This window comes from Telopea speciosissima, chromosome 9 (assembly GCF_018873765.1).
Source record: "Telopea speciosissima isolate NSW1024214 ecotype Mountain lineage chromosome 9, Tspe_v1, whole genome shotgun sequence".
Lineage (NCBI taxonomy): Eukaryota > Viridiplantae > Streptophyta > Magnoliopsida > Proteales > Proteaceae > Telopea > Telopea speciosissima.
In genome coordinates, this window is record NC_057924.1 from 2,799,609 (window position 1) to 2,815,785 (window position 16,177).

The 16,177-nt window shown below is 38.1% G+C and overlaps 1 protein-coding gene across 2 annotated transcripts; it reads left to right on the forward strand.

Moving 5' to 3' along the window:
* Positions 1-3,404: 3,404 nt before the first annotated feature.
* Positions 3,405-15,088, forward strand: LOC122640731 (putative yippee-like protein Os10g0369500). Of its 2 annotated transcripts, XM_043833978.1 has the most exons (4): positions 3,405-3,724; positions 8,585-8,693; positions 14,910-15,008; positions 15,055-15,088. In XM_043833978.1, the coding sequence occupies exons 1-3, from the start codon at positions 3,582-3,584 to the stop codon at positions 14,991-14,993; spliced, it is 336 nt and encodes a 111-aa protein (XP_043689913.1). In that variant the 5' UTR covers positions 3,405-3,581; the 3' UTR covers positions 14,994-15,008; positions 15,055-15,088. The 2 variants fall into 2 exon arrangements, with proteins under 2 accessions (XP_043689913.1, XP_043689912.1); XM_043833977.1 differs by lacking the exon at positions 15,055-15,088 and having other exon boundaries at positions 14,910-15,013.
* Positions 15,089-16,177: the final 1,089 nt, after the last annotated feature.

Genomic DNA, 16,177 nt, shown 5'->3' on the forward strand with positions numbered 1-16,177 from the left:
GAGAGAGAGGGGATTTTGGGATTGGAGGGGTAAAATTGGAATTAAAATAACTTAAGGGTAATTTGGGGTTTTAGATAAATTAGACCTGTCCATGTCATCAGTGAATGGTCGTTTTTAATGGTTAGGGTACGGTTGATATAATCTTTATAAAGTAGGGGAGGGGGTAGATATTTTTCAAAACTTGGTATTGGATTGATATTAGGCAAACTTATAGGGGAGGGGGATGATATTTTCCCTTTTAAAATTGATATCGTTTAGGTAAATGGTTTAAACTAAATCAAACCATTTAACCGATGGTAAACCGTTTAAATAGAAACAAATATTAGTAATATATAATGACAATCATTACTTATTACTGATAATAATAAATATGTAATGGTATAAATAAACAATTATTTAAAAAAATAAATAATTTCAATTAATGTTTCATACTTCTGTTTCAATAAAAAAAGAGTAAATTACTATCCCTTCCCTCAATTATGCTTTAATGACAAACCTCTCCCCTGGGTAATGAGTAATAACTCTCCCCTCCCCTGCATTAACAAAATTCTATCAACCGTACCCATTCCATTAAAAATGATTGTTAAGTAATGACATCACCCTAAATATATTTATTTAAACCCCAAACTACCCTTATATTTTTTAGATTACAATAATACCCCTAAGCTAGAGGACAGGCTCCCAGCACTGTCATCTTCTTCCCCATTTCTCGATTCTTCTTCCATCGTCTTCTTCGTTTAGTTTTCTTCCAAAAAACACAGAGAGAGGGAGGGAGGGAAAGAAAGAGAGATAGATACAAAGGGGTTTGAGATCGGTTTCTCTGGTTTTCAAAAGCAATAAAGGTTTTCAGACTTCGCCCAAAAAACAAAAAGGGTTTTCAGACAGCAGGTTTCTTCTTCGTTTGAAGAAGAAAGAGAACGAAACAGTGAGAGCATAAGAGATCCAAAAAACCAGAGGCTTTGGGATTTGCAATTTAGGATTTCTCCCATATCCTCATTGAACCCTTCTCAAAACTTCAATCTATGTTAGAGGAAGAGATGAATGGGTTATGAACCCTTCTCAGAACCACAATCACTACTCATTTCTCCTATTTTTTTGTAATTTCTTCCCTTCTTAGGGTTTCAAACCCAATTCGGTGAAGAGGAATTTGGATTCAGTAACCTCTTGCATGTTTTGACTTGGGATTCCTATGTTGATAGAGGTTAAAACCATGATTCCCTCCTTTTGAATCTCAAAAAATTGCAAATTTTTTGTCATTTCTCCCTCTGGTTCCTTCATCTCCGTTGGGATCTGAGTTGTTGCTGTGCAATCGGACAGATGGGATTTTGAGTCTAATTGAGATTGTCTCATAACCCATCTGTCTAGTGGCCTGCCGGGTTTGAGTGCTCTTCTTCATGTTTTCAACAGTCGGACTGGGTCTGGACACTTTGCCTCCATCTGATGAAAACTTTCTTGAGTTTTCAACTATTGTAGACGATTTCAACAATGGGGTTTGATTCGTTTGAAGTGGCTTATGGTGCGCAAATGCTTGAAGTTGAGTGGGATGATTCTTCTTTGAATCCATCAAAGAACATGGAAATAGCCTCACGACACAAGTTCTCTAAGAGGTAGCTAATTCCATCAGAATTTGTTAACTTTATCTCTTCTTTTTTTATTTAATTTTGGAAGTATTTCGTTTTGGGTTTGCAGGTTTTGGGGAAACGATTTGGGGAAGGTGAGGTCTACCTCTGTTGGTTGCTTCGGTTGTGATCTTGATTGGGGTTGGTGGGTTTATGGGATTTTTCTCCTCTCAGGTTAGATTCAGGTTTATGATATTTAAGATTTGGAGGAGGAAGGAGGAAGGGCATGGGATACTCAAGAAGAAGGAACAGGGGCTGTTTCAGCTCCTCATCTTCACTCTCTCTTATCTGAAGGTTGGAGAAGATAGAGCAAGGAGAGAGAAGTTAGAATGTTTCAAGACAAACTGTGAAAAGGTAATATAGTCTTTTTCCATCACTTAACAATCATTTTTAACGGACTAGGTCTGGTTGAAAGAATCTTGTTAACGCAGAGGAGGGGAGAGTTATTACTCAATACCCAGGGGAGAGATTTGTCATTAGAGCATATTCGAGGGGAGGGGAGAGTAAGTTACTCATAAAAAAATAAAAAGACATGAAATGGAAAGTAGTCGTTTGAATAAAAAAAGTTTTAAAACTGTTTAAACCGAAATCATCCATCATTCGGTTTCAACATGTGAAATTGTTTATTAAATGGTTTGATTTGTGATTTGACATAAAAAAAACTTACATGAAAATGGTTTCATTTCAACATGCGAATAGTTTTAACACCCTTATGCGCAAGCATCACAGGATGGTGGGATTTCCGTCTTTCCATGGGGGCAAGATGGTCATTTCATGCCCTTAGATGTAAGGGGCATGTGACCTAGATACATGATTCGTAATCTTGGGATCAGTCAAGGCCGATACAATTAAAAAAAAAACTTAAAAATTCAAAAAGATTCAATCTTTACACATGTATCGGATTGGAGGATCCAACCGATCCTCCTGTTCTAGTGATTCATTCAAAGATCGTTCATATCTCGGGATCATTCACAGTCGATACCGATCTGATCCTAAAATTATAAACCATGCCTAGATATAGAACCGAATTGGTACAACCGATCCACATCGATATATGCAGTGACCAATACCATAGTTTAAAACCACTGGGTGGGTTGAGGACCGTTCTCTGCCCCATTTCCCTAAGTTCTTCTAATAGAGGGGGTAGAAATGACCACCCTACCCCTACCCGATCACACTGCCCAGGTGGGGTCCACTCCACTTCTATTAGAGGAACTTGGGGAAATGGAGCAGATAAAAATACGTGGGTTGATGAATGTTACGGGAATACAAAGCAAACTAGGAAAAAGTTGGATCCTTATCCCCTCAATTTGTCTGGCCCTCAATTTCCTCAATTCCATCTAATAGGAGGGTAGAAATGATCATCCTACCCCCGGCCCGAACATACTGCTCGGATTGGGGTCCACCTCACTCTATTAGAGGGAATTGAGGAAATTGATGGGCAGACAAATTGAGGAGATATTTTTCCAAAAAAATTAGGAAATGGGAAAGAGCGTAAAACGCACCGTGTAAATTGTGGTCGATGTATGGAATTTTATCTGCTCCATTCTTGTCCGGTCGGTCCATTTCCCAAGTCCCTATAATAGGGGCAAAAATGATCATCCTACCCCTACCTGAACACACTGCCGGCCTGGGGTCCACCCTTATCAGAGGGAATTGGGGAAGTGGACCAGGGAGGAAAGATAATTTTACCCATGGTATAGCCCCTTCGACACAATCGATAATCGAGGCGAATTTTTGTTATCTCCGATTCTCCATTTTGTATTTCTTCGGTTAATTCAACTATTCAGTTCGCAAATAATCCCTATCTTGTTCTGATTGATCTTTCTTGCATTTGGTACAAATTCTCCACAGTTCTTTGGTAAGAATTTAGAGACAACAAGAGTTTGATGTAGCATTCTAATCTCTTACAGAGTTAATAGCGAGTATACATTTAGGATTAGAAGCTCTACGATAGTCGTAATGGGGTTCCTTTTTCTGGAGTCTTTGCCTGGTCCGAAGATCTTCAAATGCAAATGCTGCAAGGTGGATTCCGCGTCTCATGATGATATTGTCTCTAAGGATTTTCAGGGACGTTTTGGAAGTGCTTACCTTTTCAAGACTGTGTGAGTTTAGAACCAATTGAATTTGTTTGCTTTGTTCTTCTTCTCCCTTCATTCGTTATAAACAAGTTGTTCAAATTTCTTATTTTGTTAGAAGACAAAAGTCACAGCTAGTGTAGGTAAATTACATTTATTCATGAATTTTATTAATGCATTCTGTTGCTTGTTACATAGTAATGCATTTTATCCTTGCATGTTGTAAATGTGTCAGTGGAACTGTTATCCCTTTTTCCACCTTGTTTATAATTTCTTCAATTGTCATAGATGTCTTTGAGAGTGGGAGAAAAATTACAGAACATAAGCTATGTACTAATTTAATTTTATTGAGTTGAAATATTGTAGAATTTAAGGATTCTGATTGTGGTTAGGGAATTTCTAGCCATTGGAAGCACAAACAATCATTCATAATTTCAGGAAATTATGCAGGTGGAATACCAACTTTCTCCTCCCTTGTCTATTTGTTGATGGTGTTTTGCTAATTCTTTGAGATTCGGTCTCTCGAAACGATTTTCACCTATATTCATTCACACTTCTTCCTTTTGTTTGCTTATAAATTCCACTATCTTCAAACTGGCTTTGATGATTTGTTCTTATTCTTCATGTTACAATCTAATGGTTTAACCAAAAAAAAAAAGTCAATACAAAATTTTTGAATGGTTTGTGACCTCTTTGTTGAAGGAAACCATATACAAGGAGCCACATTTTGTGTGTGTGTGTGTGTGTGAGAGAGAGAGAGTTAGAGTTGGGTATCAGTAGGCCTGCATCTTATATGCTGTTTGATTCGTAATGTTTTTTGGATATACTGATCATCCATTGTAAGTTTGACTATGTAATACGTGATGATGAACTCGAAACATCATAGAGATAATTGCCTTTGGCTCCCATTAAATATTGGGTTTTATTTAATCTTGGTGAAATCGAAATGTCATTGAGATAATTGTCTGTGGATCCCATTAAATTGGGGTGGTATTTAATATTAATAAATCATGCTAATATTGGTAGGAATTGATTAAATTCTGGGCTACTTTTCTTGTATTTACTATGGTCTACACTTGTCTAAGCTGGTTTCAGTTGTCTGGCCTTTGTTAAACCTTTATAACTGTTATGTTTTTATGCTAGTGGGCTACGCGTGTAGTCACTTCTATTTGTGCTTATTGCTAAAGAAATGATATATAGGATCGGAGCAAAACCATCATATCTGAAAATATTTCTGTTGCACAAACAACATAACAAGAACAATGCATTGTATCTGGAAGAGTTTTGCCAAACTTACATAACATGTGAGGGACACACTTATATTTCCAAATGAAACATGTCATACATGATATCTTGGCATCAAACCTGTGAATTGGGGGGGGGGGTGTTGTTGGTGAAGCCTGATTTGGCCCAGATAGTGCGGTTGAGACCTTCGGAGGGCCGTTTCGGCCTCGAAACGATCTCGGAATGCCGAAAAATGGCGGGGCTCCATGCCAAAGGCTGGAGTTGTGTCGGGCTCGTTGAGATCTTCGAAATGAGTACTTTTGAGCCATGTGTTGTGTTTTGGTCTGGCTCAAGTTTTTGGGCATTTGTGTACTTTCTGGGGTTAGGGTTTTCCTATATATTGTTCTTATCTCTTTGAGATAGGGTTATGAGGGTTTGTAATATTTTTCAGAGAAAATAGTGAAACCGGTTCTACTGCTCGGCTGTGGACATAGCTTCCATCTTGGAGGTGAACCAGGTAAATCTCTGTGTTGTGCGTTGTGTGCTCTCTCTATTATTCGTTTTTCTTTCTGCAAAATCGCCATTTTGGGCGTTGTTTTCGTAACAGGGGGGGCTAGGGAAATAAAAGCTATTTGTCTGACAGATGATTGGCCATGTGACTTCATATACATGTCAAATTAGTATTTTAGTAGCTGGAATATGGCATTTGATATATAAAAGTGCATAAGATTTGAAATATTTATGGATATTAAAGGAGGCAAGGAAATAAGTGTTTGGATTTGTTGTTAGCTGATGAAACCTGAGAAGAATGGGAAAAAGGGGGACCGTTTTCCTTCGTGGCCATCACGAGAGGCTTGCCTCGGTGGTCACTCTTTTCTGAGCCACATAGAGGGCTCAGCTTAAAAAAACTGACTATTGGATAGGGTGTGGATCCCATTCGTTCATTACATGTCAAATTGGGTTCGCACCTCAACAAGATAGCCCGTTTTAAGGTTTAAACCTTGTATTTTCAATGGTTAGAATGCCAGCTAAAGTTGAGGATTACAACCAGATCTCAAAGAATTAAGTCTCAATGTAGGAAAATGCATTGGTGATGTGCTACAACAAAAACTCAGCCTTATCCCAACTAAATGGGGCCGGCTACATGGATCCTTGCAAAGACAAAAAATAAAAAAAAAAGTAAAAGGAAAGGAGCACAACAACATCGACAACAACTCAGCAATATTCCAACCTATATATGGTCGGCTACACGGATCCTTGCCCTCCACTCAGCTCTATTCGAGGTCAAACTTGAGACAAGGCCTAAACAATGCATGTCTTTCCTCACTACTTCTCCTAGGGTTATTTTAGGCCTGCCCCTAGCTTTTAGAACCTTCCATCTGAATCAAATCACTACTTCGCCATGCCACCTCAAACGGTTTTCACAGAGCACATCATGTATCGAGGAAACTCCCAAATTTGCTCTAATGTGGTCATTCCTTACTTTATCCTTCCTAGTTTTGCTGCACATCCATCTCAACTTCCTCATCTCTGCTACACTTAGTTTATCTATATTACGCTTCTTAACTGTCCAACATTCTGCTCCATACATCATAACCGGTTGTATGACTGTCTTCTAGAATTTTCCTTTAAGATTTAAAGGAATACGTCGATAAAAAAACACTCCAGATGCACCTTTACACTTCATCCAACCCACTTTAATTATCTGTGAAATATATATCATCCTCTATGTCACCTTCTTTATTTATGGTTGACCCCAGATATTTAAAACAATCACTTGCAGCATCTCTCTTTCTCTCTCCTCAATTTTCACCACTTAGTTATCCGTCTTAGTAGAACTAAAGTTACACACCATATACCCAGTCTTCGCTCTACTTATCTTAAAACCTCTTGATTCCAAGGTTGATCTCTATAACTCCAACTTAGCGTTAATCCTTGCATTTGTCTCATCTACCAACAAAATGTTATTAGCAAAAGGCATGCACCAAGGAACCTCATCTTGAATGTTCCTGGTTAAGTCATCCATTATAAGCGCAAACAAATAAAGGCTTAAAGCTGATCCTTGATGTAACCTAATTGTAATTGGGAATTCACTACCTTGGCCTACCACAATTTTCACAGTAGTCACTACGTCATTATACACATCTTTATACTTGTCATCCTTTGCTTTTGTAGAACGTGACAAATTAATTCTCTAGGGACTCTGTCATAGGCTTTTTCCAGGTCAATAAAGACCAAATGGAGATCCTTCTTGCAAACTCTAAACCTATCCATGAGCCTCCTGAGTAGGTAGATAGCTTCTGTCATTAATCTACCTGGCATAAAACCAAATTGGTTCTTCGAGATGGTAGTTTCTCTTCTCAGGTGGGCTTCAATAACTCTCTTTTATGCCTCTATAGTTATTGCAACTAAACATCACCTTTATTTTTGTAGTTTGTAACCACAATGCTTTTCCTCCATTCACCTGGCATCTTTCTTGTTTTCAAAATCTTGTTAAACATAGTGGTTAACCAAGATAAACCACATAGTCCTAAGCTCTTCCACACTTCTATTGAGACCCCATTTGGGCCTTGTGCCTTGTCTACTTTCATCTTTCTTAAAGCTTCTTTAACTTCAGATACTGTAACCTTTCATATATATCTATGGTGAGTGGTGTCTTGATGAGTGATGCAGTCTTCCGGGCCACTATTACTTGAAATGTCTCCATTTAGAAGGCTGTAGAAATTCTCTTCCCTTCTTTTCATAATGTCATCATCCCTTACTAAAACTTTACCGTCATCACTTTTAATAGATCTAACATGGTCTAAGTCTTTTACCCTTCCTTTCCCTCAGTTAATCATTTTGGCTAAGATGATAGTTTTTTTCACACAGTGGTTGACCCTTGGTGCAGTGATTAAGTTGCGCTATTGCAACCTGTTGGTTGCAGGTTCAAAACTTGGAAACAGCCTCTTCTGCGAAGCAGGGGGTAAGGCCGCATACATTTGCCCCATCCAGCCCTTGCATCATGGTTTTAGTGCACGGTATTGGATCGGGTATCGGTCACCTTTAAAACCGATACGGTAACGACATGGATCAGCCGTATCGGACAAGTTTACACCTGATTTTCCTTTAAAAAAATGGTTTTGATAAACTGGTTTACCCCTTTTCTGTACCGTTTCACCGATATGGTATCAACCAGGTATCAGTATTGGTCGTATTGGTCACCTTCAAAACCTTGCAGTATCAGCCGTATCTGGCTATCAGATACTGATACCTAAAACCATGCCCTGCAGTAGTGGGAGCCTTGTGCACTTGGACGCTCTTTTTTGTAGATAACTTTTTCTCCTTTTGTGTTCAGATGGTTATAGTGATCTTCATACTTGGCAATGGACTAAGGATGTAGAGGATCTAAAAAAGTAAAGTCTGCCAGAAATAAAGCAAAGAAGATTGTAGGGCTTAATTACCATGTGGCAGCTGTGCCAACCATCATGGAAAGCCCTCCCCCTTCACTGTGTAAAGGAGATTTTGCATGAAAAAAAAGTTACTTATATTTTCAGAAAAATAATTCCTTGATGTAATAATTATTTGCTGAAATCTATGGGATTGCCTGTTGCCTGGTGAGATTATTGATTTATCCCTTTTTTTTTTTTCTCAATTGAGTTGTGCTCAAATTTCTCATTTCAGGGTAAATATTTCTCTTGGGCCTAATGAAGAACGGCGACTCTTGAGCGGATTACATACAGTGAATGATATTTACTGTAGCTCCTGCCAACAAATATTGGGTTGGAGATATGTAAGTTAAACTGAGATCTTCTAATTTTCTCTTACTTTCCCTTTTTGTTTGACTAGTACAGCATAAAACACATCATATTGGTATGACAAGTTGTAGTACATCTGGCCGTCATTGACTCATGTCTGTTTATCATTTATAATAATATAACATACTTGGAGGTCTATATTCTAGTGGCATTTAATTTGCAAGATAAACATGACCATGGAAGTGCATCTGTTATCCTTAATGAGTACAGTGATCTTCAAAATGCATTTAGTATCTATGCACCTAAATACTAACTAATTATAGTAGCCTCAACTATGGATTGTGGATTCTCCCTCTCTTTCCAATTGGTTTATGTCAATCCTGTTCTTCCATCCTGCTTTCCGGGTTTGTGTGTAAAAATAAAAGTACGTATTTCAGTTGTGTTTTCTAAGGAACCAGAACTATATCTCAAACCAGTTTGTCTATTCTTATAGGAGCGTTGTAAAGTGTCTCCTCTGTTACAAAATTTCTTATTTTGGTGTGTAAGTCTTGTCACACCATGCCTCATGTCTGAATCTGATCTGATGTAAAACATGGACAAAAAAATGAGGCGCCTTCATGACCAGTACTGGGTATTTATAGGGTATTTCATATCACTTTTGTTATCATTTGGTTTTTTTGGTCTGTTGGATTATATTCTCTCTTTTTGATTGGGGAATCTGTGCAGTGGGGTAAACCATCACTGATGGCTATATCTTCCATGGTGCAGCTTCGTTGACACTCAAACTGTGACATGTTGTCCTGATCACTCTGAACTCATGTTTCAAGTTTCAACCCAACCAGACTTTGCCATGCATCAAGATGGAAATGTTGAGAAATATAATTTTTTGGGTTTCCATCTGATTGCAGTAAAGGGAAGGAATTCAAAAGAGATTGGAATCTTTTGTAATGATGCAATCATGTTTATGTAACTAACTTGAAATCCTACCAAATAAGGTAATCAAACTTTTCAAGCGGACATTTAATGGGTCTATCAAATCCAAGGAAATTTGTTGAAAGAGGGAAGTAAATTTTAATTACTAGATTTAGAAGAGTTTTTAATTACATAATCATTGTTGTTACTGATTAGAAAAGTTTCCTTATTTGCTTTTATTTTAATTCATTTCCCTTCCTCTCACTTCACTTTCTAAACAGACAGCCTTAACAAACTCATACTAAGAAGAGTGTGGAGTGCGGTGGGGCATACGGTTGAGATGGCCTACTATATAGACATGTGCCATAACAAAAGGATGCCCCAAGTGTCCCCCTGTCAAAATGATCAATTTCACCCTATATGTCACAGAATTAGCGGCCTGTGAAGGAAATGTTCCTTAGCTGTCAGTGGATGAAACCTTTTTCCAGATTTATTACCTGTTTGGGGTCATTTCAGCTGTTTGATTAACCCCAAAACCTTTATGATACGACGAAGTTAAGCAGATCTTAAAGGGAGATAGGATTATGTTCGCCTAGAGCATTTTAATTTTCCTAACAATCAATTATGTGTTTTTGCTTGGGAAACAAGATTTGAATCCTAATCCCCATGTGTCAAGTGATAGATTTCCTCCAAGAGGATGATCAACATTTCTAAATTCAATCTTAGTATTTGCTGGTCTCTTTGCTGGATTTGACTTAGAAGTCTAGAGGAATTAAAGTGGGCCAGTTGATGAGCACAACATATTTAAGGGGTAGATTGCTCATCAAACAGTCATTGGCATCACAACCTCTCATCCACCTGTTGAAGCATGACATAATAACACAAATGAGTCTTCAAAGTATCAAAATCCATCTTATAAGTTTCTGGATCCTTCATTCTGAGTGCTTCTGTAAAAGTTACATACATAGATCCAACCATTTAGCTCAGATATTGAATCTAAAGTATAATACATAGATCCATTTACCTCAGTTATTGAACCTTAATTTTATCACTTTTCAGTTGAGTGACATGGAAACTCCATTTTTTCTTGGGAAAGAGATGTTATCTTTGGAGTTTCACTGTTACATGGGAAACCAGTATTTTTTTCCATGTTAGGCAGAGTTTCCTTACAGAATGGAGTTCATTGTAGCAATGGATGGATACCCAAGTGAAGCAGCCATTTACTTTCCTGTGTGCTTGTTTAGGTTGGCATGTGTGTGTGAAATAGATACATGTATGTATTTTGTAATTAATGAAAATAGTGAGTTTTAGGACACTTCTTACTAACTACCAAGTGCTTTTGTAAAATTACATCGCACACTTAGAAGTTGTGATTGGATCTGAATCAGTGCCTTGTATCTTGGGGTTTAAAATTTTTCCCTGCAAAGCAGTGTACTATCTTCTGCACATTCACTGTGACATGGAAAGAAATATTTGTTTTCATGTTAAGCAAAGATTCATAATGTAAGACACATTATTTTTTTTGGGTAAATAGAGAAAAATAACATAGCTACCTAAAAAGAGTACAATTCATGAAGTCTGTCAGTGGTGTTGCCCCACATTTTATGAATGCATGCAAGGTTTGCTAGATGGTGTGGGAGAGATATAATAAACCTGTCTTTTTTCTTAATACAGACTGAGCTAAAATTATGAAATAAAAACTGAATATCAAAAAGAGTTCCAAATATTTCCCAAGGCCATGGTTTAGCTGGTGGTTGCTGAAGGTATTCAACCATTTCTTGTGAGTCAGTTCAAATTTATACTCTTTGTTTTCCCAGAGACACTGCACTAAAGATTCCCTGCAAGATTCCTCGGCATTCTGCTTCTTGTGCTGATCCTACATCACCAAAATCCATGAGAGAAGCCATTAATTTGTTGTTAGAGATAATGATTGCTGACCATCCACCTGATTTTTTTGTAGGTTCAAAGCTTCCATCTGTTATGATCACCGTCCAGTTTTGTAGATTGATACCATGATTTTGTGGGGTTTATTAGCTAACCAAGCTGTTTAACAAGATTATGAACACAAGGAGGATGCCAGATGAATGGAGAAGAAGCATTGTAATCCCAATTTACAAAAATAAAGGTGATATCCAGAGCTGTAATAACTATAGAAGCATAAAGCTAATTAGTCACATTATGAAACTTTGGGAGAAGGTTTTTGAAACCCGTTTGAGAAGAGAGACTCATATCTCGGTGAATCAGTTTGGCTTCATGCCAGGTAGATCCACAACAGATCTATCTAATGATTGAGGAGGCTCATGGAAAGATATAGAGATAGCAAGAAGGATCTCCATATGGTCTTCATTGACCTGGAAAAAGCCTATGACCGAGTCCCTAGAGATCTAATCCAGCATACTCTAGTGAAGAAAGGAGTGTTGAGTAAATATGTGCAGGTAATTAAAGATATGTATGATGGCGTGGTGACTAGTGTAAGATCTGTGGGAGGTCAGGGCAAGGAATTCCCAATTACGATTGGGTTACATCAAGGATCCGCCTTAAGTCCTTATCTATTTTCGCTTATCATGGACAAACTAACTAAGAGCATTCAAGATGAGGTCCCATAATGTATGCTCTTCGCCGATGATATCGTTTTGGTAGATGAGACAAAAGATGGGATTAACGCTAAGTTAGAGCTATGGAGAGCAACCTTGGAAACGAGAGGCTTTAAGATTAGTAGAACAAAGATGGAATATATGATGTGTAATTTTAGTCACAATATGATGGATATTGGTATGGTGCGAATTTGGGAAAGAGAGATTCTGCAAAGTGACTATTTTAGATATCTGGGGTCTCTCATAAATAAAGAAGGTGACATAGATGATGATGGTTTCACAAAGAATTAAAGTGGGATGGATGAAGTGGAGAGGCGCTTTCGAAGTGTTGTGCGACCGACGTATTCCATTAAAGCTTAAAGGAAAGTTTTATAGGACTGTTGTTCGACCGGCCATGATGTATGGGGCAGAATGTTGGGCTGTTAAGAAGTGCCATATTGATAAGTTTTGTGTAACGGAGATGAGGATGTTGAGATGGATGTGTGAAAAAACAAGGACAAAGTACGGAATGAACATATTTTGGACTTGGGGGTAGCCTCGATCAATGACAAACTACGACAGAGTCATTTAAGGTTGTATGGTCATATTCAACGGAGGCCTAAGGATGTCCCAGTAAGGAGGAGTGATATGATTCCGATTGAAGGAGCTAAAAGAGCTATGGGCAGACCTAAAATGACCATAGGAGAAGTGGTGAGGAAGGACATGCTTAGGCTAGGGCTTGTCCCAAATATGACCTTGGACAGAGTCTATTGGAGGGCAAGGATCCATGTCGCAGACCCCATTTAGCTGAGATTCTCATGATGGACTGGGCTATATGCCTCTTTCCTTTTACTATCTTTCATCTTTCATCATTCCGTTGTCTATTTATTTCCCATCTTTCATATGCCCTTTTCCATTTTCATCTTTCATCTCTTTCCCCTTCCTTTTTTTTTTGGGTTTGTTTGTTTTGAAAGAACTTTGTTTTCCCTACTTTGTTTTGTTTGGATCCATGTAGCCAACCCCATTAAGTTGGGATAAAGCTGAGTTTGTTGTTGATAGAAACTAAGAGGTGCTTGTGGATGGGGGGCTGATGGAGAAATGTCCGTTGGGTTTAGTGTTTCAGCAGATCCAAAGATTTTCAGATCTACTTACCAACGTCTGATGAGGTTGATTAAAGTTAAGGGATTAGGTTTGCTTGCTTGAAATATGACTTGGTTCCTGACATTCCAGATGAAGTAGGATGTGATACATGCTACATTTAGGATCCTTGATGTTTCTATTTTGGTTAAAGTAGGATGATTTAGAAGTTGTAGGAGTAGGTCAGAGATGGTTGCATCACGTAACTGTTCTGTATGAATACTTAGAGAGCCATAAGCCCATATTCTCTTGGAGAAGGTACAAGATAGTAGGATATGCCGTTCAGTTTCCTGTTCAGTTTGACACAATGGGCATATAGAGTTGATGTGAATGAACCTTTTGATTTTGTCAAGAGTAGGAAGACCTTCCCTAAGTAATCTCCATGCGAACATTTTGAATTTAGGGTGATCTTAAGGTTCCATATGGATTTCCATATATTGGGATTGGGAAGGGTGGATGTAGTTGGTGTACCAGAGAGGAGTCATGCTGCCTGTTTGGTTGTGAGTTGACCTGTTTTACTCAAAGGGGTAAAGATGAAATCTTCATGAGGATTATTGGAAATTGGAATCTGTGGAATTGCTTTAGATATATGGGATGGAAATAGTGTGGTTATTAGAGGTCTGGTCCATTCTCTATTGATGAGCAGTTCTGACACAGTTCTGACACATGAGAATAAGGTTGTGTGTTGAAGGAGGGGGTGGGGGTTAGTGGTCAGTCAGACTGGGAATCCATGGTGCATTGCAGATTAGGATTGAATTCCCGTTCCCTACTTTCCAGCATATCATTTTTCCTAGGATTGGAAAAATTGATCACAAACCATTCCAAGTCCAAGAACCAGATTGACGAGAGAAATTTTTGTCAAGGATGAATTTATTTGGATTTAATGAGACGAGCCCAGAATTAATCGGGTTGTGTTAAGAGTCTCCATCCCAGTTTGAGAAGTAGTGCTTTATTTTGGATGTGAGGAATGAATACCAATGCCCCCAAATGGTTGGGGTTTACAATGAGACGGGCCCAGGTTAAGGCCTTTCTCTCCCTCTTTTCTCCCTTTCCAAAAAGCTGCATTGATCGAGTCAATTTTGTTGCTATGTGAGCTGCTTCTTTAATGGTTGATACAAGGTTGCATATGGAATAAAGTCATTCTGCGATCTGAACTGTAAATAAATGAAGTTGCTAGGAATGTTGTAAATACCCTGCTTATATCAGTTAGAAACTATCACATTCTTGCTCCGTTGACACTATGGATCTGTTTTCAAGCTATTATTCTACCCAAAAAAATAAAGTTTTCAAGCTATTAACGGTGGAGATTCAGTTCAAGTCCTCTGCCCCCCATTAACCATATATTACTTGTTTCTTGTCTTCTGCTTCTGTATGTTAAATGTACAGTTCAATATAGGTGCAACAGTTTCTTCTTCGGTTTTATGAATTGGTCAGCCAGTTTAACTGCAATAGATGCTCTTTAATTTTTGTTTTTTCTCCCATGAACCCAGTTTGATTATTTTTCCTCAACACCTGAAGGTGATTTGCAAGGATTACCCCTGGATCCTGACTGACTCATTGTGTTAGCTATCTGTGTTAAGCTTTTGTACACCTATTATTTATATGTTACTTTCATTATTTATATTGCAGGAGAAGGCTTTTGAAGAGAGCCAAAAATATAAGGAAAGGAAATACGTTCTTGAGAAAGAAAGGATGTTGAAGGAGGGTTGGTAATTCTTACAGAAATTTAGTGAGAACGAAAATTAAAAATTATCTTGTCTCCTTAATCAGGGAGTACTTGTTAGGAATCTAACAGGAGTTGAAGTGGAATCAAGACAAATTTTTTTTTTTAACGGAAGTGAAAATTTGTTGTTTTCTTGTTTTTTGATGTGAAGCAAGAAATTCATTAAAGTCTACGGTTACATCTGCTTGGATGCAGTGTAGCTTTGCGTAATGTCTAGGTTGTTTAATTAAACAAACTTTATCAGACTTGCTAAGTAGAAACTTAATATAAAAAAATAAAGGGAAAAGTTCCCACGACCAAGGGTAGTCATAGTGGTTCTCTAACCAATAAACCAATGCTAAAAAGCCCGTCCAAATTTCTATGTGACGCCCTGTTTGATTCCTCTGCTTCTGCTTCTGCTTCTGCTTCCTGTGTAACCAAATACCCAACTCCCTATTGAGGTGGATTTTTCAAAGCTTCCATCAATAATAATAATATTCTCTTCCTCTATTGGTAGTTGTTTGTTTGTAAAAGGCTAAAGATAGGGGTACCCGCGGTCGGTACCATTCAACAAAGGGTTCTTCCGGATGAAAAATCTTCAGATCTTAGGTGGAGGCACGACAAGGGGTGGGGAAAGAGAATTTAGTGAAAAGAGAATAAGCGTGCGAGATCGCTTCACATGTTGATGCAGCTCAAATGGAGAAAGCCATGAGAATAAAATGATTCAAGTTTTTTAAAAGCAAAGAGACCCCTTCCCAATCTGAGTCTGCATCTCTCTCACACCCATGGTTCGTAATCTCGGCTCAGTATCTGTTGTAGCCAATCCCAATAGAGTGATCCTGACTAGGTTTTGTGAATCGGTAACTAAATCGGATATAACCCATTCATATCGAACGAGCGGTTCCAATACGCAAAACTTGCAGAGTAGGGTTTTAAAATCCCTATTTTCTTTGTTCTTCGTCCCAGATTTTCAAATTGCTATTCACAGATTTGAGAGAGTAAAATCTACGAGAATAAAAGAGAACCTTACCGTTTTTGAATAAAGAATCGAATATGGGAATATTTCATTCCATGTAAACATAGATCTTTACTTGAGGTAATTAGGGCTTTAAGATCCAAATTTTCCAATTCTTCGTCCTAGCCTTACATCCTAACCTTACGCCCTGATTAAGAGATCAAAGACCTTCAAATTCAC

Bases quoted from the DNA above. Each gene is read 5' to 3' on its own strand.
- LOC122640731 (XM_043833978.1), top strand. From the start codon at position 3,582: ATGGGGTTCCTTTTTCTGGAGTCTTTGCCTGGTCCGAAGATCTTCAAA. The intron at 3,725-8,584 runs GTGAGTTTAGAA...TTCTCATTTCAG, and splicing joins GCTTACCTTTTCAAGACTGT to GGTAAATATTTCTCTTGGGC. The intron at 8,694-14,909 runs GTAAGTTAAACT...TTTATATTGCAG, and splicing joins AAATATTGGGTTGGAGATAT to GAGAAGGCTTTTGAAGAGAG.